At 43.8% G+C, this 23,050-nt stretch overlaps 1 protein-coding gene across 1 annotated transcript; it reads right to left on the bottom strand.

Moving 5' to 3' along the window:
- Positions 1-874: 874 nt before the first annotated feature.
- On the bottom strand, positions 875-22,772 carry SQLE (squalene epoxidase). The gene is made up of 12 exons (XM_035125065.3): positions 22,329-22,772; positions 21,323-22,148; positions 17,429-17,681; positions 16,455-16,635; positions 13,574-13,670; positions 11,923-12,036; positions 10,586-10,757; positions 8,492-8,587; positions 7,745-7,887; positions 6,158-6,254; positions 3,751-3,838; positions 875-2,271 (listed from the first exon to the last, which is right to left on the bottom strand). The coding sequence occupies exons 2-12, from the start codon at positions 21,602-21,604 to the stop codon at positions 2,079-2,081; spliced, it is 1,716 nt and encodes a 571-aa protein (XP_034980956.3). The 5' UTR covers positions 21,605-22,148; positions 22,329-22,772; the 3' UTR covers positions 875-2,078.
- Positions 22,773-23,050: the final 278 nt, after the last annotated feature.

The raw sequence follows: 23,050 nt of genomic DNA, 5'->3' as shown, positions 1-23,050 counted from the left end.
AAACTACTGCTCAGGCTATCATCTTGGGCAGGGAAAGAGTCACATGGCTGAATGATCTTCCAAATAAAAACTCTCTGCATCTAAGAAACTAAATGTCAGCAAGGAGGTTACAAACCCTGCCATGCTAGATTTCTCGATGTAGGGGATGTTGGTCCTACTGGGAAACCGGCAAATATGCATAAGATCTCAAGTGGTACAGTCTAGCAAGTTTCCCAATGCAACTTCTTTTGAGTCGGAAGGGCTCATGTTTACACGGGGGGAAACATTTGTTTGAACTGCACAAACTACAAATAATTGCTAAGCTCACAGAAGTCAGAAAATGTTTTGGTGTGATTTGGGCGGGGAATCACATCTGCTTTTATGTGGAGAACTGTCCCTTGTCATTCTACAGTGCCAAACTAACACAGGAAAACAAAATCACTTAAAATTTACTTCACTGTATACTTTTCAAGAGTAGAACCAGACAGGCTCTCATTATACTTCACGGGCACAGAATCTTTGAGGATCAAAAAAAACAAACACTTCTGGGATCCCCTACTGTAGCACTGAGGAGTAAACCAAAGTTGCCAGGATTCTCTGAGGGAAGCCGCATGCTTTAAATGTATGGTACGGATGTGACCAAAGTTGTATCTCGTAGCAACTGAGGAAGCAGCTTTACTGCTACGTAAAGGGTTGTGGCAAGGATTTACAGCTCTGTGTTGTGATGCTGCTTTAAATCTCCTATGCTGCCACAGGCCTCCTCAACCATGAGAAGAACTAGTGCCATACCTCCCTCTTCCCCACTAGAAAGTTATTTTTTAAAAAAATTAAGAAAAGGGTCCCGGTACTTATACCACAGGACAAAAAAAAAAAAGTAGACACAGGGACATTTAGCTGAATAAAACACATTAGGATTTTATCTCATCATAGAGGGACATTTCACATAAAAGATAGAAAATGTCAAAGGTACAGATAACATTAGCAGCAAAAAGAGAAAGTTAACTGTTTGAACTACCCCTTGCTTCATTAGCTTTTAATTAACATTAATAGGGCATGCTCAAGAATCCATCAACTATCTTCTGCTGGAATCAGCATTTTAGCTTCTGTCCTGAACATTTTTATAGTGGTCCCTGGAAACATCTCTCTTTTAGAATCGTCATCCGTATAAGGAAATCAAACTTACATATTTTTTTGTATGTGAGTTTCTTATTTTTACATACATACACACGCATATTCATGTCTGTGTGACTAATAACTAAATTATTCAGATTTGTATAATTCTGGCACGAGAAACCCTTAGGAGCCAGCAGTAGTACCAGCGAGGCTGCCAGAGCCAGCACTACACAGTATTCGTACAAATCAAAAGCCAAGAATGAACCAGCTCCCAAGGAAGCAAACCTGGGCCTGGGCTGCAGGTGAGGGTTCAACGCGATTGATTCATTGTTCCTTCATTTTGTTTTAAAAAGAAATGCATCCATGAATCTAGCCTAGCTCACACCCTGATGTGCTAGTTTTCTATGTGCAGGGCAATTTATTTGCTTATTTTCAAAGAAGGGTTGTGTAGAAGAGCATTTGGTCATTCCATTTTTGATCTCCAGTCTAAAGTGATGCAGCCAAGGCACAGATTTACCTCCTCAGTGAGAACAATGATTCCTGGCTATCTTGTCTCCTGTATTGGCAGGATCGCATGTGCTACAGCATTTAGCCATGGCCCCAGCAGCCAGAAGGATGGGAAGCTCAACAGGCAGATCAGAGATGGTTATTTGCACTCCCTTGGCTCTGAAGAGCTATGCCCAGAAACAGCAGTAGGAATTACCTCTCCCTCCCCATAGATTGGGCTGGTCGTTACTGAAATGTTACCTTATTGGTTCATGGGATTATACACACTTAGGATCCCTCTTATAGGAAGATCTTAGATCCAGAGGCTGGCCCTCTCTCTACAAAAAACACAAAACAAGGCTTGGTCCTTTTCTTGAAAAAGAGAGAGTAAAAGTCTGCTTTTTAGGGACAAAATAATCCCACATTCGCAAAAATGGAGGGCGAGAGGAGAGAAGGGAGTCTACTGTGTTCCTTTTTCCTGCGGATTTGTCTTTTCGAATTTAATAGGTGAGGTACTTTATTTCAGAGTATATGAGTGGAAATATGACGGAGCAAGCCCGGTACAGCACAGCAACGCTGCTGAAAATCGCTCGCGGCTTGGTGATCCAGGACTCGGACTTGAAGCAGAAATACACAGCGTAGAGGGCAACAGCAAAGAAGTGGCCAATCAGGACAACAGGCTTGGGCGATAAGCTGCAGGGAAGGATGGAGGAAATGATGAGAAAAGCGATTCACCTTACGAGCAATGTTTTTTACAGTATTTTACAAAATACTAACCCGTTGAAATTGTTGGGTAACAAATCCTCTCGAAAGGCCACTTTATGCATTGCAGGTTGGATTAGATAATCCGCAGGGTCCCTTCCAACTCTAAGATTCTATGTTTTCTCCCCCTCCCACAACCTTAAAAGGTTAGTGTTAACACAGATTTGATTTTTTTGCTACTGGGTTAGTTCCAGCTGCTTTTCCGTTCCAGCTGCGCACGCACACACAAAATCCCCCTGTGACCCTGATGCAGGGCACAGGTGTGAAGCCAACCTGCCCTGTACCTACTCGGGGACCACTCACTCCACCCCAGTCCCAGCTCTGGATCCATTTGGGGATGGGGCTAATGTTCAATCAGATTTCTTAAGACCCTGATTAAACATACTGTGGGGAGAGGAGGAAGGAGGAGACACTGCCTCTCCTCCCTGCCAACAGAAAGCAAGAGGATTCAATCCTGCACAGTGCTGCTGGGGTCTTTTTGGCTGACGAGCAGGGCAAAAATGATTTAACTGAACAAGCAAGTAAGAAAGAATCAGGTAACAGGTGATGCAAAAGACCTCTCTCCACCCAAGGGCGCTGGAGAACCGCTAAGAATACTACTAAGCTAGATGAACAAATACTCTGGCCTGGGATAAAGCAGCTTCCCATGTTCCTGAATAAAAATAAATATTTGGAGTGGGGGGAGAGAACATGGCACCTGGCTTAGCTTGTTTGTATTAAGTTATCTGATCAAAAAACTTTGTGGACCTGGAAACTACAACTAATCCAGAATGCAGCAGTTAGACTGGTGACTGGGAGTGGTTGCCAAGACCATGTAACACCGGTCCTGAAAGACCTACATTTGCTCCCAGTACGGTTCCAAGCACAATTCAAAGTGTTGGTGCTGTCCTTGAAAGCCCTAAATGGCTTCGGCCCAGGATACCTGAAGGAGCGTCTCCACCCCCATCGTTCTGCCTGGACACTGAGGTCCAGCTCCAAGGGCCTTCTGGTGGTTCCCTCATTACAGGGAACCAGGCAGAGGGCCTTCTCAGTGGTGGCGCCCACCCTGTGGAATGCCCTCCAATCAGATGTCAAGGAAACAACTCTCTGACTTTTAGAAGACATCTGAAGGCCGCCCTGTTTAGGGAAGTTTTTAATGTTTGATGTTTTATCACTGGGAGCTGCCCAGAGTGGCTGGGGAAACCCAGCTGGATGGGTGGTGTGTGTGGGTGTGGGTGGGTGTGTGGGTGTATTTTAGTAGTAGTAGTAGTAGTAGTAGTAGTAGTAGTAGTAGTATTTGATCCCCAGCCCCTCTACACCTCACTGGTCAAGTGGACTCATCATGAAAGGTCTCTTTCACATGGTTTCCAAAGAGAGTCCTGGTCTGAACAACAACCTGAGAAGGATTTTATAAACATTTCTCCAACTTACACAGACAGTAATCCAACTGGGCCGGATACGCACTCTCCACCAAGCTTGAAATAAAGGAAACAGGCTTGCCTTAACTGACGCAGAGAAACTGCAAAAAAATTAAAGGGAAGGCTGCTTTACAAGAAGGCACAGAAAATAACATTATATACAGCTTAATGTCAAAATACTAATCAGTTTACAAATCCAAAGACCAATTACATGAACATTAACATATAAATATCCATTCTTAAATCACACAATAAAACAATCCCATTAAAACATTAATTAAATTATGCAACGAAACAATCCTTTTCCAACAAAACAACAATTAAATGATGAGACCCAGGTGGTGAGATCAGCGTAATGCCTGTGTGAACAGGAGTGATTTCAAAAGCTGCCAGGAAGCCCATACAGGTGGTGCCTCTTCAGGGCCATCTGGAGCACCTCTGGCGCCCTGGTGCAACGGATCCCTCCGACGCCCCGCCCCCGCCCCGTTTCTCAGCGTGGCTGCCGAGGGTGCTGCTGCGCGACGGGCGGGCGGGTTCAGCGCACAGCGCTGCTGCGCGGCCGGTGGGCAGGCGCAGCTGCGCAGCGCCCCCCTGGCGGGCCAGCGCTGTGGCCCCCTGCGCCACCCAGCCTGGCCGTAGGGCCAGCCCTGTGCCTCTTGTATTTCACCAGGGGTCACTCCAGGAACACTTGTGCTACCAGTGAAAAAACCCATTTCTGTGTCACCACAAGCTAATGATCATTACCATGGCAAGACTGTCATATGTTATGCAAACTATACCCATGCTAAAAATCTAAGTTTGTGTTCTGATGAATGGGCCTAGACTGCACCTGCAATCTACAAAGCACTCAATGAGACTTAACAACTCTGTTAATTAATTTATTAATTAATTTATTAATATAATTTATTTGCTTTCCAGGCTAGCATAACCTTCCAACGAAATGCTGGCAGTAGACTTTTTTTCTCTCTTACATCCCATAGTCCACTTAGGTACTGGTAGAGAAAGTCAGATGGACAGAAGACATGTTAAGATTGCCCTAAGGAGTCCTGGACTGCAAGAAGATCAAACCTATCCATTCTGAAGGAAATCAGCCCTGAGTGCTCACTGGAAGGACAGACCGTGAAGCTGAGGCTCCAATACTTTGGCCACCTCATGAGAAGAGAAGACTCCCTGGAAAAGACCCTGATGTTGGGAAAGATTGAGGGCACTAGGAGAAGGGGACGGCAGAGGATGAGATGGTTGGACAGTGTTCTCGAAGCTACAAACATGAGTTTGACCAAACTGCGGGAGGCAGTGCAAGACAGGAGTGCCTGGCGTGCTATGGTCCATGGGGTCACGAAGAGTCGGACACGACTAAACGACAAAACAACAACAAGGATGCTGACATCCCTGTTCTAAATACACCTTTAGGCACCAGGTGAAAATGTTCCTGTTTAACTAGACCAGACATAGACAAACTCGGCCCCTCCAGATGTTTTGGGACTACAATTCCCATCATCCCTGACCACTGGTTCTGTTAGCTAGGGACCATGGGAGTTGTAGTCCCAAAACAGCTGGAGGGCCGGGTTTGCCTATGCCTGAACTAGACCTTTGGCTTACGGACATCTGATGCCTTTTTAAACAGTTTATGGGAGGAGGGACTATTGGCAGGGCCGGCCCTACGTGCAGGCTGGGTGGCGCAGGGCACCATGGCGCCGGCCCGCCAGGAGGGTGCCGCGAGCTGCGCCCACCTGCTGGCCGGCCGGCCTGCCGTGCAGCTGCGCCCACGGCAACTGCGCTGTGCCTGCCCGCCCACCGCAGTGGGAAACAGGGCGGGAGGGCGCCGGAGGGATCCGGCGCACCACGGTGCCAGGGGCGCTTAAGACAGCCCTGACTATTGGTTTGTTTTTGTTCTCATTTTTATTATGTATTTTGTTATTTTTAACAATTTTATGTTGTGAAGTTTTTAATACAGTATTTAATGCTGTATTGTTTTAATACTCGATTGGGACCCGCCCAGAGTGGCTGGGGAGACTCAGCCAGATGGGCGGGGTACAAATAATAAGAATAAATTTATTATTATTATTATTATTATTATTATTATTATTATTATGAAGAACCGCCCAGAGACCTATGGGTATAGGGCGGTACACAAATTTGATAAATAATAAATAATAATAATAAATGTCACATGTTCAGAGCAGAAATGGCAGTGCAGGAAAGCTTGTTTTCAATGGCAATTTGATGGCTATCAAACAGTGTGCTTCTGCCTTAGGGATGAATGGATGGATGGCTGATCAAGTTGTAAGTAGGGCACAGTGCAGCTAAAGAAATATGGAGGTGTTCCATCACGTCCACAGGTCTTGCACCACTTAAACTGGAACAAAATAGATATATGAAGTGTAATTAACTTGGTGTATACCTTTTGGAAATGCACTTACCATCTGTTCCAGCAAATAATTCATAAAGTGCCTGAGCAAGGACGTTCACGACAAAGGAATGGGACTTTCTTCTTGTCCAGTAAAAGGACTTCTTTGCCTGCAAAAGGTAAGATAAGGTTACTTGCCAGCATCAGGATGCAACATAACATTGCATACACAATGGGGTTTACCAGTTTCAAGATGGTTTAAGATGGGGGCACTGGCAACTTACTCCACCAAATGACAGAGGAATGGTCTCACTATGAGAAGGGAGCTTGTCAGCAAATTGTTATCAGCACACCTATGACCATATGGATCTTTGGACTTATTTCTAGTCTGCTCTTACTGAAGGTAGCTCTCCAGGGCAGAATTCTGTCCCATCACTTGCTACCTAACAATTTGAGATGCCAGAAATAGAACATGCTCGGCAGGGGGTTGGACTGGATGGCCCTTGTGGTCTCTTCCAATTCTATGATTCTATGAGACCTTTTCCTGTGCAAAGGCTAGTTAGTGCTCTACCATGGAAGCATAGCCTGTTCCCATTTTGCATTTCCCCACTGTTAATGCATAATGCATTTCACATGGTGCACATGATTTATGGGTACCTCAGTTGGTTAGAGTGTGGTGATGATAACACTAAGGTTGCAGGTTTGATCCCTGTGTGGGACAGCTGCATATTCCTGCATTGGGGGTTGGACTAGATCAGTGTTTCCCAAACTTGGGTCCCCAGCAGTTCTTGGACTACAACTTCCATCATCCCTAGCTAGCAAGGCCAGTGGTCAGGGATGATGAGAACTGTCGTCTGAAAATAGCTGGAGACCTAACACTGGACTAGACAGTCCTCAGGGTCCCTTCCAACTCCACAATTCTATGATTCTATGACACCTATTTCATCACCCATCACAAACAAGCCCACCATAGTGTCAAAATGTCCAGAAATGCCACATCTCTAAACAGAAATTATAGGAATAGCAGGACAAGGCTTGTCCCAGCAGAATACTTTGTCAGAAACAAAACAATTTTCTGGTATCCATGCAGTAAAGCATGGATCACAAGTTGCACGTGACAAGTAGCAGTGAGTTGAGCAAGACTCTTGTCAGACTTGCTGGCCAATGTCCTCTAATCAATTCTCTTAAGTCCATCATTATACTGTCATGAGTTTGGGGAAGGAAGATGTAGGCTGTATGGAAGATCCTTCTAATTCCTGGATCCAACAAGGGTTAAAATATAAGCCAGGCTAGCTGTCCCTAAAGAATCCTGGGGAACTGCAGTTTACCCTTCAGAGAGCTACAGTTCCAAGCAGCCTTGACAAACTACAGTTCCCAGGAATCTTTGGGGAAAGCTATGTGAGTTAAATTTATGGTGGGATTGTGACCACAGTCCTCCCTTGAACCTGAAAGTTTGCTGTGCAGGTGATCGGAACTCAAGATTCTCTCTAATCTAAAACAGGCAGCAGCTTAAAGTTGCAAAAAAATAACCCTTACCTGAACCAAAGCCCCCATCCTAAAAGGAAAAGCCAGAATCATACCCATGCTTTTAAGTTGCTTTGAGTTGCCCTGGGCAAAATAAAGTGACTAACGAATGTAATAAAGAAATAAAATAAAATACCTCCAGAATAGCCGAATCCTCATGCAGGTCTGGAATGGCCTGCAGCAGGTGTCTCCATATCTTGATGTCATTCAGAACAACACTCATTCCTCCACCTGTTAGAGGGTGCCTCATGTTGTAAGCATCACCCAGAAGGAGGACTCCTATATAAAAAAGGAAACAACCTCTAAAATCAACCACTGTTGTATAGATGCAGGATTCTGGCATTCATTCTAAACTTTTGCACACTTTGGGCTTGGCAGGTGCTGCTATCTTTCCTAGCAATCTCTAGATTGCTTCATGTCTCTACTGAGTGAAGTGGCATCATTGTAAAGCTAAACAGAGTGACAGCAATGCTTCCTACCCTGCCCTCTAAGCCCTGGGGCCTAGGAACCATGGAAGGGGCCAGCAAATAGTGCCTGCTGGATTGGAGGTATAGAAAATAGAAGCATGATTGCACTCAGCACATAGAGGGGCAGGTGCAGGGACATTCAGCCCCTGAGCTTGAGATTTTCCACCTCTGTCTTAAAGTCTGAGGAACAACCCCTTTGTCTTCAAAGGCTGAAATCCAAAGGTTTAGACTTGCGTTTTGCACCCTATTTGAAATGGAAAAGTCTTTCCAAAGAAGTTTGGTGATATGGCATTGGTGGGTGGGATTCTGTGCTGTTCAAAGCGAGGGGGAACAAAACCCCACAAGGCACGCCCCAACCCTTGGATGGGCAGACCCTTAAGCCTTTCAGCTTTCAATTCACTCTTCTGCTCACAGACCTGATTTGTTTACAGGGGATGGAGCCAGAAAGCTTGCTGGCATGGTCCTCAAGTGATCATTCTGCACAGCTATTAGGAAAGGCTCCTGTATGTGCACTGCAAAAATAAAAAATGCAGAAGTTCAATCATTTACAGAACATTCAATCTTTTTATCAAGATTCAGAAGAAAGACATCATTAATACCTAGCTCCAACCTGTCCCCCCAAAAGTCATTAGAAAACTGAGACAAGTTGTTAGCTCTTCTGCAGAACTCTGGTGACCTAAAGATCATAGCTGTCAAGTTCCCCCCCCCCCTTTTAAGGGAAATTCCCTCATGCTGAATAGGCTTCCTCGCGAGAAAAGGGAAAACTTGACAGCTATGCTAAAGATAAATCCACTTCGGGGGCGGGGGATCACTTAGAAGTCAGTCAGTTGCGATTTCTTTCAAAATAATTGGCACAAACATGAGAAAACATTATGGAAAGTGTATGGTGTCCTAATGCCAAATACAAGTGAAGAATTGTACATCTCAAAATGCTTGTTAAAACCGGGCTGTTTTGGATAAATAAGGATGTGGATGGAGCAGGAATCAGAGAACAACAAACAAGTAGTACATGTGAAAAGGATCTAGAGGTCTTAGTAGACCACAAGTTTAACATGAGTCAACAGTATGATGCAGCAGCAAAAAAAACTTAATGCTATTGTAGGCTGCAACGACAGAAGTACCTCGGATTCCAAACGCCTTGCGACTCGAACATTTTGGTTCCCGAATGCTGCAAACCCGGAAATGAGTGTTCCGGTTTGTGAACATTCTTTGGAACCTGAACATCTGACGTGGCTTCCGTGGCTTTCAACTCAGTGCAGGAAGCTCCTGCAGCCAATCGGAAACCACGCCTTGGTTGTCAAATGTTTTCAGAAGTCAAATGGACTTCTGGAATGGATTCCATTCGACAACCAAGGTACGACTGTATAGTGTCCAGATCAATTATGGGATGACAGGAGTTGCTGTTCAGCAACATCTGAATGACCAAATATCTGACATTTATTATTATTATTATTATTGTATCAGGAATATATTTTGCGCACGTCTAACTGAAATGATGGGGTGTTGTTCAAAAGCACATCTGTGAAACCCAGATATTCACTGGCAACTTAAAACAAACAGCCTCAATACTGAAGTACAGGAATCTATTCCCAGTATTCCCAGTCAGGTCAGGTAAAGAGACCCCCAGCTAAAAAGTTGCAATTTGCCATTGACAGAGCAAAGACATTTTTAACAGGTGAAAATCCATCAGACTCTTGCCCAAGGAAAAAAATCCTTCCTGGTTCTGAAGAGACCCTTGCTGTAAAAAGCAAAACCAGCCTTTCAAGTTTTCTTCACAAACATACCGTACACCTTTTCAAATTACCATTTCTGGCTAGTCCCACAGCCTGCTCAATTCCCATCTCATTCCCTCAGGGGCTCACTGCTCCAAGTACCCAAAGGTGCTCTAAGGAATCCCCAAACTGAGAAAGCACAACTTGAGGCCACCCACCAGCAACACCTATGCTAGGAAAATGCCACATTTCCAGTATATCAGCTGAGGGAAACTGATGTGCAACATTTCCCCTAAGTCAATGTTGCATTATAAGAGGAAGACAGCAATGCCCTCATAACTGTAACAACAAACCAGTCAAACACGGCTTTACATCAGCTATTTATCCTTGCGAATGTGTGACCACTGAGGGTAAGTGATGAAGAAACTTGAGATTATGCCCCTGTGGCTCTATGAAATCATGCATGCTTCAGGCATGCCCATTTCCAAGTCCATCACTGACCATGGAAAGGATGTAAAAGGCTACCAACATAGGCACTTACACTGCAAAGGGCTATTTTCCACCATCCTCTCCCAGTCACAGCTATCTTTCAACCAAGTCTAGAAACATGAATATTTGCAAAAAGATAATACGGTACTCATTGAAGCTTCAACTCCGAGTGCATGTTAATCACAGTTTAGACATTTAAAGTTTATTTCTTCAATGACGAGGCAATTCTGCAGCAAATGAGAGTTGATGCAAACACTTAAGCAGATGGTTTCTTTCACAGTATTGACAACCTGTGCACATAATGCTTACCAGGTAGTTGTGGATAAATCTGTTCAACCATGTATTCTTTAAGGTTCTTTGGCATTTCACCTCGAATGTCAACAAGGACTCGGGTTTCATTGGAAGAAATCTGGTAGATAAGTACTGGACTAGGATTCCCCAGAACAAGTTCAGCATGGTTGGCTTTAAACTGAGGTGAATTCTTTACAGTGAAAGGAAGAGAAAAAGTTATTAAAAGTGCCTTCCGACTTACATTTATCAATACATCACTGGTTGGCCATGAATTCACTGGCCAATTTTCAACAAACTACTAGTACAGATGCTCACTTCCCAATCTGTAAAGTGTTAGCAACAGTGACCACATTTGGACAACCATTCCTCAGCTTGTATGATCCTGGTGCCTTCATACAGTTGACTAATTTCTCCCTTTGCGCAAGTCAGAAAACAAACAAGGAAGTCTTCACTTAGCTACCATTTCTTGTTTCATACAAAGTGGGCAACTATAGTTAGAATCTTCTTCTTGGCGATCACTCATGGCGAACAAACACAGTTTTAGTGGTGTATCCATAGATGGCTGTGGAGGCCATACAAAGCCATGGTCTGATTTGGGGTTTAAAACCTGGCTTGTTCCAAAAGCATTAATCTAGTTTCTTGTTTCTGACAGATAAGGAAACAAGAGTTAAACGAATCCTTCCCAGCTTGTTCACTTGCTTGTGTGAAGGGTCCAGTGAAGTGCCTGAGTGCAAGGGAACAGGACCTATTTATACACTGGCTTAGTAAGCTACGATTCTCCATGCATGGTCAATGACTAACATCAGAAGCTCTTGTGAAGATGGATAAAATATGGATTAATAATGGCGGGACTTAATAATGACAGAGGAATGGCAACATTAGCAATTTAAATGGGACAACTTTGAAACATGCACCTTGATCACGTAACATTCCCTCTTTAAGCATCTATGCCTAGCCTCAAATACAGCAGCCAATGAGGTCCACAGCAAGGTCAAGTGCCAAAAGAGCAGACAATATACAAAGGAATTGGATGGAATATCCGGCAAAGAACTGGGTGCTGGGGTCGAGACAGGCTGCTTTACATTTCCCAGGAGTGGACCCAGAGGAAGCCTATGTTGGGCCCACCCTCTGGGAAAGGCCTGCTTCCCAGCCCACCTGCTATTGGTCGATTTTGCAGGCAGGCTTGAATCTGAAGCCCTGGCCAGCAAGGCAAGCAGCTATGCCTCCCCAACAGCCTTGGTATCTGAAGCCCCACACCCAGGATGATGGCCCACAATGCCACCCCACCGTAGATGGTAAGCAGTCTAACTGTAAGCTTAGTTGTTGTTGGTTTTTTTAAAAAAAGTAACACTTACTTTCAAAATTAACCCCACAAAATGAGATGGAACTCTAACTTTGTTGGAGATAAGTTTTTTCCTAAACTTGGAAAAGAGACCATCAGCAATAACAGTAAGGGGTGCACGGAGCTCCTGCAACAGAGAAGGATGACAAGAAAAGGCAATAAACATGATAAATAGTGTCATATAGTACAGTAACCCCTTAAGCCAGTCTATATTCACAGAAGTTTCATACTCATTTTAAAGTTTGTCAGAGTTCTCAAAAGTAAATTGCACAATATTTCTGAGCAACAGCTTGTCATGCTCTTCCTTAACATCAATAACAAAACACACACACACACACACATATATATAGTTAAAACAATTGCATATATAAAAACAATTTAAAAAACAGTTATAGATATTTTAAAAAACAACACATATATAAAATTAATTTCAATTCAGGACAGATGTCAACTGGGATAAAGATTTTAGAAGGCTTTTTGAAAGAGGAACACCTTTAGCAGGCACCGAAAAAGACACCTGTCTGATCTGCAATGGGAGGGAGTTCCAAAGGAAAATGTTGCCTTACCAAAGGCCTGATTCAGAAATAAAATGCAACAGACCACCTGACTGGGTGGTATTTGCAGAAGACCCTCTCCTGCAGAATGCAATGATTGATTTGATGTATAGAAGATGATGTGAACTTTTAGGTATCCTTAGCATATATCTAAAGGTTAAAAGGTAAAGGACCCCTGGACGGTTAAATCCAGTCAAAGGCAACTATGGGGTTGCAGCGCTCATCTCACTTTCAGGCCGAGGGAGCCGGCATTTGTCCACGGACAGCTTTCCAGATCATGTGGCCAGCATGACTAAACCGCTTCTGGTGCAACGGAAACCGTGATGGAAACCAGAGCGCACGGAAACACCGTTTACCTTCCCGCCACAGTGGTACCTATTTATGTACTTGCACTGGCGTGCTTTTGAACTCCTACATTGGCAGGAGCTGGGACAGAGCAATGGGAGCGCACTCCGTCACGGGAATTCAAACCACCGACCTTCTGATCGGCAAGCCCAAGAAGCTCAGTGGTTTAGACCACAGTGCCACCCGTGTAGCATATATCTATTGAGGCAGCAGTCAGACTACAGTATGTTTTTTTCTTTCTGTTTTGGCCCTTAAAAAATAACCCTACGACTTTGAAGGGCAAAGCTACAAAACACAATTTTCCTGTATATATACTTTGTAGTCTGTACACTAGATATGTACCATATTTTTCTGTCTACAAGATGCCCCCATGTATAAGATGCCCCCTATTTTTGGGGACTCCAATTTAAGAAAATGGGGGGAGACGGCCCTAAATTTTGAACATTATTTTTTAGGGGGGAAACCTAGTCTTATACACAGAAAAATACAGTATTCATGCCATGGGAGGAGAGGACTGAAAACAGAATACAGATAAATAGTAATAATACAGTCATATAATTTGGCCCTGTGTTTTTAACCACACTCATTGTGCTAATCTACCTGTTGGGTTACCTTGTTTCCTGCTTTAATTTGACAGAGGATTACTGTGCACCAAAACAACCTTGAATATTTTCCTGTCATATATATATATATATATATAGAGAGAGAGAGAGAGAGAGAGAGAGAGAGAGAGAGAGAGAGAGAGAGAGAGAGAGAGCGCCTCACCTTTGTAACACCAGTTTCTTTATCTTTGTACAAAATTCCAACAACACATTCATCTTCTTCAAGCAGCTGTGTCACTGTTCCTTCAATGAATTTTGTACTGGAAGAAAGGAGTTTGTTTGTTTTAATGCCCACAGTATCCATGGCTCATATTCCATAATACCATAAGTCAAGCACATTTCCATCTAAAATGAACAGTACTAACTTTCATAGCTGTAACCGTTCCCCTGAACAGAACCAACTGCACAGGTTGTCTCCTTACTTCTGGGGAGAAAATAGACCCGTATTTAAACAATGGCCTTAAACCATGGTACAATTGTGAATGAGCCTCTCCCATACCTCATGGATCTCTTGCAGCTTCTTCTCAACTACATGGGACCTGCATGGCTCAAACAAGCCATACCATGATTTGCCATGGTGTCTGAACCAGGACAGTGGCTTGCATGAGCAGTTGGCAAGAAATTAACCAAGCTTTTCTTATAAACCAATTGGATATAACCCCGCGAGAGGGCTGTGGGACGCAGTTAATGATAAGCCCTAGCTTGCCTTAAACCATGCTTTAGATACAAAATAAAATCACATCATAACACTAAAAACAATTTTAATAGCAGAATAAGCAACCATATCATTAAAACTGAAGCAACAGCAGATCAAACTAAGGGGTATTCAAGTCTCAATATATGAGCAGCAAAGAAGAAAAAAATGTTATAGCAGCCCACATCAGGTCATAACTTGTTCAGTGCTGGAGGTAGGCAGGCTTCCCTAGGAAAGGCATTCCACACAACAGGTATCACAACTGAGAAAGCCCTGCTCTATTCAGCTGGCAAGGGGTATCTGGAGAGAGCTTCAGATGTGGGACAAACATAATGGAAAAAGTCAGTCCTCTCTAGGCAACCAGATCTTGAGCCATTTAGAACTTTAAAAGGCAAGAATCAGCAACCAATTGATCATGGAAATAAATACATAGCCAGTGCAGACTGAATATAACCGGCATGGTTATGTTCTAGCTACCTTCCTCTACAAGTATCTGGCAGCAGCAGTTTAGACTAAATGAAGTCTCCAAACACTACTCAACAGTAGTCCCACTCAGAATGCATTGCAATAATACAGCATGGAAGTTACTAAAACATGAATGGCTGTGGCTGTCTACCTAATGTCCATTAGAAATGCATTATTTCATACTATGGATTTGTTATGCAGCACACTTGCCAATAAGGTTGGCCACCACTAAGCCACAGGATCTGATATATTCTCTCCTGATCCTTTCTGCAAGACTGACTCAGGAAATCTTGCCAATAGCCAACCCAGAGGATTGGACAATTCATGATTCAATATATGTGCTGTGGGTATGAAGGTAGGTGGGGTATATAAAACTGAATACTCATCACAATGATTATCCCTTCTCATAAATATATTTTAAGGGTGAAAGATTACCGGTACTATAAAATGATTTTTAATCTGATATTTTTAGGGCTGCATGTGCTACATTTCTAATTTCTCCCTCTCTTCGCTAAAAAGCAGATGCAGAGAGGATTGAGACTGGGGCTGAAGTATGGAAATAAGAGGATTAACTCTTTAACGCTGCACCATGGTCCTGATCAAAATTCCATCCCATCCACCCAAAGCTATGAGCCATGAAGGGAAAAACAGTAGCATAACATGAGAAAGCCTGTATACTTTCTCATAGACAGCTAATGGCAGCCCCATGAGACATAGCTGTCAAGGTCTCCCTTTTCTTTTAAGGGAAATTCCCTTATGCTGAATAGGCTTCCTCACGAGAAGAGGGAAAACTTGACAGCAATGGCATGAGAGTGATTTGCATCAGGGCGTCAATGCAGAGGAAAATGTTGAACCCTTTTCCTCTTGCCATAGCCCTGATCTAAATCACTTCCTGCAGCTTCTATTAGCAATTAGAAGAAAGAAAACATCATGTATAGTTTGATCCTGGTACAATCAAACCAGGACATTTTGCTAATTAGTGGAAATGCAAATATCAAGCAGCAGTTCCGTTGAAGTGGGAGGGAGCTACGTGACCTAACCATACTTCTATTTGGATTGTATTTTATTTTTATTTACATTTTACCGTACGTCAAGGAGGGAAAGCACCTCAGTTTCCAGTTTCTAGTTTCCTGGTGTTGATGTTGCACAACCAGAGATGGTCTCTAGTTGCACCTCTACTTGCATAAATATACTGATGCGCAGTTACTCAACAGACTCTGGGCTGGTTACAATCAATTTTAAAAACTAGAAACGCTATTAAATGGACTTAGTAGTTTTCTAAGCAATTCAGACTTCAAATGAAGCTTAACCATGGTTTAGAACAGGAGCAGGCAACTCTGGCCCTGCCTGTTGTTCTCTTATAACTTCTAAATACTGGTCATGCTGACTGGGGCTGATAGGAATTGTAGTCCAGCGATACCTGGAAGACCATAGGTTCCCCATTCCTGATTTAGAATATATATATATATATATATATATATATATATATATATATATATATATGGTAGGTGCTGGAAGTTGAGTAGGGAGGATGCCTATCTGACCTCACTGGAAGTTCCAGTTTATTTTCTTTCAAGTTCTCAATGTGCCCAAAATGACTCAAGGTAAGCATGCCTGTTTGGGTGTTGCAATAAAACATGTCTGTGGCTGAGTTGATTCAAGGAATTACTCCCACAACTGTATAACCACTAATGCACTGCTGATGGCTGGGATGCAACATCCAGTTGATATCAGACTACAAAGGTGTTATTAAAGTGATATAAAAGGAAAAACAAAATAAACAAAAAATAAAAAATAAATCCAACAAGATAGAAGGATGCACATCAGCCAGGCCTAAAACTGCTCATTCAATAGATGCCTTATTATTTTAGGTTGCCATTCTTACTTGGGTTCTGCCATGGCTGTCCTTCGGAGACCCATGATGAAACGCCCATGATGGAATGCTCTTCCACTCTGTATCTGGCCATCTGTTACAGCAGGGTAAGGAATTTCAACTTCTGATTTGCTTTCTAGGTCATGAACTACATAGCCGTTTATTGTGTGGGCATCAATCCCTTCCACAGCCTCTGCAAAATAAATGTCAATACATTAGAGAAAGTGCAGAGACGAGGGTAGTATATGAGAAGGATACATATTAAGTTGCCTCAAGAACACACATTTAGATCAAGTATTTATTATGTTATACGCACTAGGAATATGCAATGGAAATTCTCCCCAACCATGAAAAGATATTTTGAACAATCGTCAGAATCTTAGAATCTAATAATTTAAGCTGAATTCAGCCAATAAACCATATATTATGTCCTTCTAGATGTTCAACAACTACCCTGTTTTCTACAGTGCCTGATAAGCAGCAAAAACAAGGGGTTTACCAAGTCCCTGGTAGGTCATATATGAATCATACATGGCTTCACTCAGTTTCATAGGTCTCGTGTACATTACTGACAGATTTAAACAATAGTGACAGAGGGATTCTGTAATGTGGAAAGAAATGGAAACTCATGCACCCCCACCCCTGTCGTAAGTCACTCCAAATCAAGGAAATGCTAGATTCTAATTTCAGCCTATAGGCCAACATATATAGACTAAAGAGCAAGCTTCCTCAAACTCGGCCCTCCAGATGTTTTTGGCCTACAACTCCTATGATCCCTAGCTAACAGGACCAGTGGTCAGGGATGATGGTAATTGTAGTCTCAAAACATCTGGAGAGTCAAGTTTGAGGAAGCCTGCTAAAGAGGGTTTTTTGGTATTATCATTTTATAAAAGGCATAAATGGAAGGCAAGGATCAGGCTACCCAGCAAATTAAATATCACATTAGAACATATCTATGAGATAGGACTTGTGTTTTGCTAACATACCTTCCAAGCCCAGGTCTTTCAGAGCATTATAGCCCCCTGGTTGCAGCAATTCTCCAACTATCCTGTCAGGTTCCTTCAGATCCCTCTCAATTACTGTCACTTTTCTTCCATCCCTTGCCAGTACTGCTGCCAAAGCAGAGCCAAGCACACCGGATCCCACAATGATAACTTCTGGATCACATGGAGGGGCAAGAGTTGAACCCATACTTGTCTCAATTGTGCTCTCAGGTGAGGTACCAACTTCCCTTCTATCCTGCGTAAAGATGAAGCCATAAGCAAAACAAAACAGATGCATTTTAGGCTATTGTGAGTTGGGCTCACAAATGTCACAAAAGCACAGGATATTGAGGGAGAGAATTCTGTACATGATATATACATATAATGCTCTTGGATGAAACTGATTATCTTCACTCATTCCAGTACAAGTTCAGGTTGTACTGGATTATCTTCTTTAGGAAAGAAATGGAGGAATGAGAACCTGCTGATTCCCCTGGATCTCTCAGTGACTTTTGATACGGGTGGCCACAGTATATTCCTGGACCATTCCTGGAGGACCTCAATGAGTTGGCAGCATTTTATAGTGCTTTTGCCCCTATTTACAGGACTGCCTCTCCTGATATGCCCCGCAGAGGACCTTAAGGTCCATGAATAACCATAGTTTAGAGGTCCCGGGCCCTAAGGAAGTCAGACTATCCTCCACCAGCACCAGGGCCTTTTCAGTGATGGCTCCAACCTGGTGGAATGCTCTGTCCCATGAGACTAGGGCCCTACAGGATTTAACCTCCTTCCGCCGGGCCTGTAAGACAGAGCTATTCCGCCTGGCCTTTCATTTGAACTCAGCCTGATCTTTTATTTCCCTTGTCTTCCCCCCTCCCCTTTTTATGAAGATTACTCACTCTGGGACCCCACAGCAAATTCTCCCCTGGCCTCCTCACTGGCCCGAGTAGGACTAATTTAGCCAGCTAGTCCTGGTAACTATCTAATGTTTATTGGATGGATTTCCCCCAAATTGATTTTTGAATTTTATTGTTATCCATGCTTTTATACTGTATTTTATGCTGCTTTTATGTTGTATTAAGTGTTTTAAATTTGTTGTTAGCCACCCTGAGCCCGGGTTTCTAAACTGAGAAGGGCGGGATATAAATAAAAAATTATTATTTATTATTATTACTTGTGGGGCCAATAGTATTGGGTGACTGGACCTTGGCCTTCCAGCAGCTAATGTGCAGGGTGCACCTTATACCCAGAGCTTTATGCTCCATTGGGGATTCTGAAACTCCCCAAATCATTTCCACATTTACACTGTTAGTAAGGAGTCAGCGGATGAAATTTATGCAACCTTTAAGCTGGTGGAGGGTGAGTAACTGCATCAGAATTCGTTAATGTGTCAAGACAACTACCTTGTTTGCTTTGTCCCCATATACCTATACTAGGTTTGTAAATATGTAAAAATTTCCATAACCCCTTCCTGGATCTAGCTGCACTCCACAAATTACTTGAACCAATGAATAAATTCAGTGGACTTGGAATACAGCAGGTTTGGGGAGCTGTTAGCTCTCCAGATGATGCTGAACTAAAACTCCCATCAGCCCTAGGAGGCATGACCAGGGTTGATGGAAGCTGTAGTTCAGCAACACATAGAGGTTCCCCACACCTGTATAGAATGCTTTAAATTGCTGCATGTTGGCTTTTCCCACATGGCAAGTTATTAGCATATAACATGATAACACACTGAGAGGCTACTTTTAACCCATGACTTACAGTACAATCCTATAGATGTCCATCAGAAGTTCAGTCCCACTGACTTTCTGAGCCTTGCTCCAAGAAGTGCTGCAATCCTGAACACACTTATCAGGATTAGCCCCTATTGAATACAGGGGGTCAGGGGCCTACTTCCAGGTAAACTTGCCTAGAATTGTGCTGCATGTCACTATTTCAGACAAATACCCCAAGACTGCAATACAGTATATAAATTGACTCAGATATAAACAGACCCTTTCAGGGAACCAGGCAGAATTTGTTCAAGCCACTGCTTCCTGCCACAGTTCAACCCCACCCATGTCTTCAATCTGAGGTTTCCTGAGATGAAGTATAAGGGGAACAGATCCCTCTAGCACATATTTACACTGCCGGTGATAAGGAACCCTCACACCTAGATATCCTTGTTCCAGGACTACATGTCCCAATGCCAACTACTTGGGTTTCTGACCTGCTCTCAAACACATGCAGGGCAACAGGAGACAGCAAGACAGGCAGGAACTTTAGAGCTGTTAAAGAAGTGCTGTTTTAGCAGGTCATGAAGCTACTCAGGTGGAAAAGGAGCAGGGAGAGCATAAGAACAGCAGCATGGATCAGGGCCTGACTAACTACCATGAAGCTTTGGAGCCTCAGGTTCCAATATAAATTCCCAGTCTGTGCTACTGTGTTTCCGAAACAACAACTTTAATCTCCAGGTTTCCTGCCCTAGGGAAATAAATACATTGGTAATCTACCAGTGTGCCTTAAAAAAGGTAAAGGACCCCTGACAGTTAAGTCCAGTCGCGAACGACTCTGGGGTTGCGGCGCTCATCTCGCTTTACTGGCCGAGGGAGCCGAAGTTTGTCCGCAAACAGCTTCTGGGTCATGTGGCCAGCATGACTAAGCTGCTTCTGGCAAAACCAGAGCAGCGCACAGAAACACCGTTTACCTTCCCGCTGGAGTGTCACCTATTTATCTACTTGCACTCTGACGTGATTTCAAACTGCTAGGTTGGCAGGAAGATGGGACTGAGCAACAGGAACTCACCCTGTCACGAGGATTTGAACCGCCAACCTTCTGATCAGCAAGCCCTAGGCTCAGTTGTTTAGACCACAGCGCCACCCACATCCCTACCAGTGTGCCTTAATTTAATCCAAATAATTATTACAGATACCTGCTATTATCACCATCACCATTTATTTATTTATTTATGGGATCATAAGCCACTTAAGATATTTTCACCTGGAGGTATCAAGGACTGAACCTGCAACCCTCTGCATGTTCTCTAGCACTGAACTACACCCCGTCCCCAAAGTGCAATGAGAAGGCACAGTACTGGTGCACAGGAACACAAGACTGCCACACCTAAACATCCCTGCCCACCCCCAAGTCGTCACCATCTCCGTTTTAATTGCAAGCAGAGTAAAGCACCAGCATACTAGCAAATCTGTAAATCATATTGCCACTTTTTAACAAATGGGGCAACCTCATTGTTGCTTAAATTCAATAGGATTTATTCCTAGGTAAGTGAGCAGAGATACTCCTCTTTCAGTGGGATCTGTTCCTTAATAGTGTAATTAACGAGGGCTACAATCATTAACATACCAAGTCCCATTGGACACAGTAGGAATTACTGTAGTGCCAAGAAACCATGCACAGAATTGCACTTGTAGTTCATTTACATTATGCGCTCCTCAAAATGGCAAGGAAGGGATATGTTGCTTCTTACCTACATATGCTAGATATAGGACAGAGAAACCCTCTCCCTAGCAAGCTAAGAGGGGAAGGGGAATCTGAAATCCTAGGAACGTATTACAAAGGAGCTAATGTTTGAGAATTTCAAATAACTATTATTAAAATCTCTTATCAAACTACAGAGTTCTGAGTTTTGAGCTTGATTGAATACAAAACCAAGGGAAGATGTTGCAATTTCACAAAAACTGAACATTCCAGATCCCTCTCCCCCAATTTGGGAGGTGCTGACTTAAGTAGATTTCCATCACCGTTCAGGAACACAAACCTGCAATCTGATTTTCAAAAAGAAATTCCCAATTCAGAAATCCCCAGTTTTAAAAACAAATTTCTCTGAAAGTTGATTATTTTAAAACATAGGAAAGAGATCTCAGCCCTGGGTTGTCATGCTAAGAGCCAACATACCTCTTTGGATTTCGGTTTCAACACCTTTGGAGAGCCTGCGTGGAATTTAGTCCAGAAAAAACCAAGGACAGGCACAGTAGCAAGAAAATTAGAGAGCATTCCACAATGGGTTTGCCTGTGCTTCTGTTGCTTTAGTCCCCATGTCCGGTACCGATAGGACAGCAGCAAACCAAGAGAGAACACCAGCATGGAAATCAGGACCTCCTTGTTGGCATAATTCAGCAAATCTCCACATTTCTTATAGACATAGATGAAAGAGGCAATGCCCAGAAAAGTCCACATTGTGGAGGAAGGGTGTGCTCTCTCACAATCAAAGCTGGATTCCCCCCTTTTCAAGCTTGATTCTGAATAAAGTTCCTTGAACAGGGCTACACACACCCGGTACAAATTGCGTTATGAAATTACAAAGATCCTCATTTCAAATCAAAGGAGGAGAATTAAAAAACTGTACTACAAATCCAAAAAGGTAAAAAAGAAAAATGCCAAGAAATTTAATACAAAACCTCTGTGGTCACAAAAAGCAGTTCCTCAGCTTAGGCACCAGGCAGGAAAACATAGTGGATTTGCTGCTCCACCTATCGCCGTGTCCCTAGAAATGGCATCATTCATTTAAATTTGTTCAGCCATCTGCTGGTTTCTGCCAGGACATGTATTTTAAGACTCTTGACCCTTCAGTCAGCAGGAATAACTAAACAAACACCCAGGAAGGTATTGTGTGTGTTTTAAAAATGCAAAATGTCACAGTCCAACAAGGGAATTGGAAGCGTTATCTCCGGGTCCTGTGCTCCTTTCCCTCCTGCTCCTTCGTAAGCGATTCTCGCTTCACCTGTGAACAAAAACCAAAAAGTTACTAGAGCGAGATCATGCCAACCACCGCCATCCCTCCCAAAGTGGCTGGTGGGCTTTGCAGGTGGCACACCTGGTTGGCAGGAGAGCATGCCATCCTTGATAAAGGGCGGTATGGAAATTTAATTCACAAGAGTGAAGAACTGAAATGCATACATACACGAAAAGCGGGAGGGGGGGTTCTTTAAAAAAAATGTGAGGGCTGCTCCTCTTTCCCTCAGCGACCCTGACAGGATTTTTCTGACAGGAAAAGGGCTCGTTCGTTTAGCCTCCTCCTAGTGCCGTGGATGGCGCAGCTGTGCCACCCTCAGCCCCAAGCTCCTCTGGGAAAGAGACCTGGGCTGTTCGTCCTATATGATGGCCTCTCCTCCTCCTCCTCCACCTCAGGACAATGCCGCGCCTATCTTCCCTGCCATCCTCTCCGCAGGACCACTCGCCTCCGCCCTCGCCGTGCAAAAGGCGCGCTTGGCGACCGAGGATGCTCTGAGCAGGCGAGGGGAGCGGAGGCAGGCGGGAGGGAGGCCACAAGAGAAGAGGGCGGGGTTATGCTAATAGCCGGCGACCGGCTCAACTTCTGCCTTCGCCTCGCGCTTTCCACGGCCCAGCCCCTCTTGGCCAATCCGCCGCGCTAAGACGAGATGGTGCTATGGCGCTCGGGCCAATGGGAAGCGGCGGCGGGCGGGGTTCCGCGTCCCGCCGGAGCCTAGTGCGATGTGACGTGGTGCGCGAGAGGTTCGGCGTTCGCGGATAGGCGGAGAGAGAGAGAGAGAGAGTGAGTGAGTGAGTGAGTGAGTGAGAGAGAGAGAGAGAGGAGTGGTGGGGGTGGAATGGGAGGGATGAGATGTTTGCCGTTGCCATGGAGCCGAACAGGCGTTAAGGGGG

This window comes from Zootoca vivipara, chromosome 8, assembly GCF_965207765.1.
Source record: "Zootoca vivipara chromosome 8, rZooViv2.hap1.1, whole genome shotgun sequence".
NCBI lineage: Eukaryota > Metazoa > Chordata > Lepidosauria > Squamata > Lacertidae > Zootoca > Zootoca vivipara.
The sequence above is the reverse complement of the archived record's forward strand: the minus strand, read 5'-3'. Positions and strand labels throughout refer to the sequence as shown.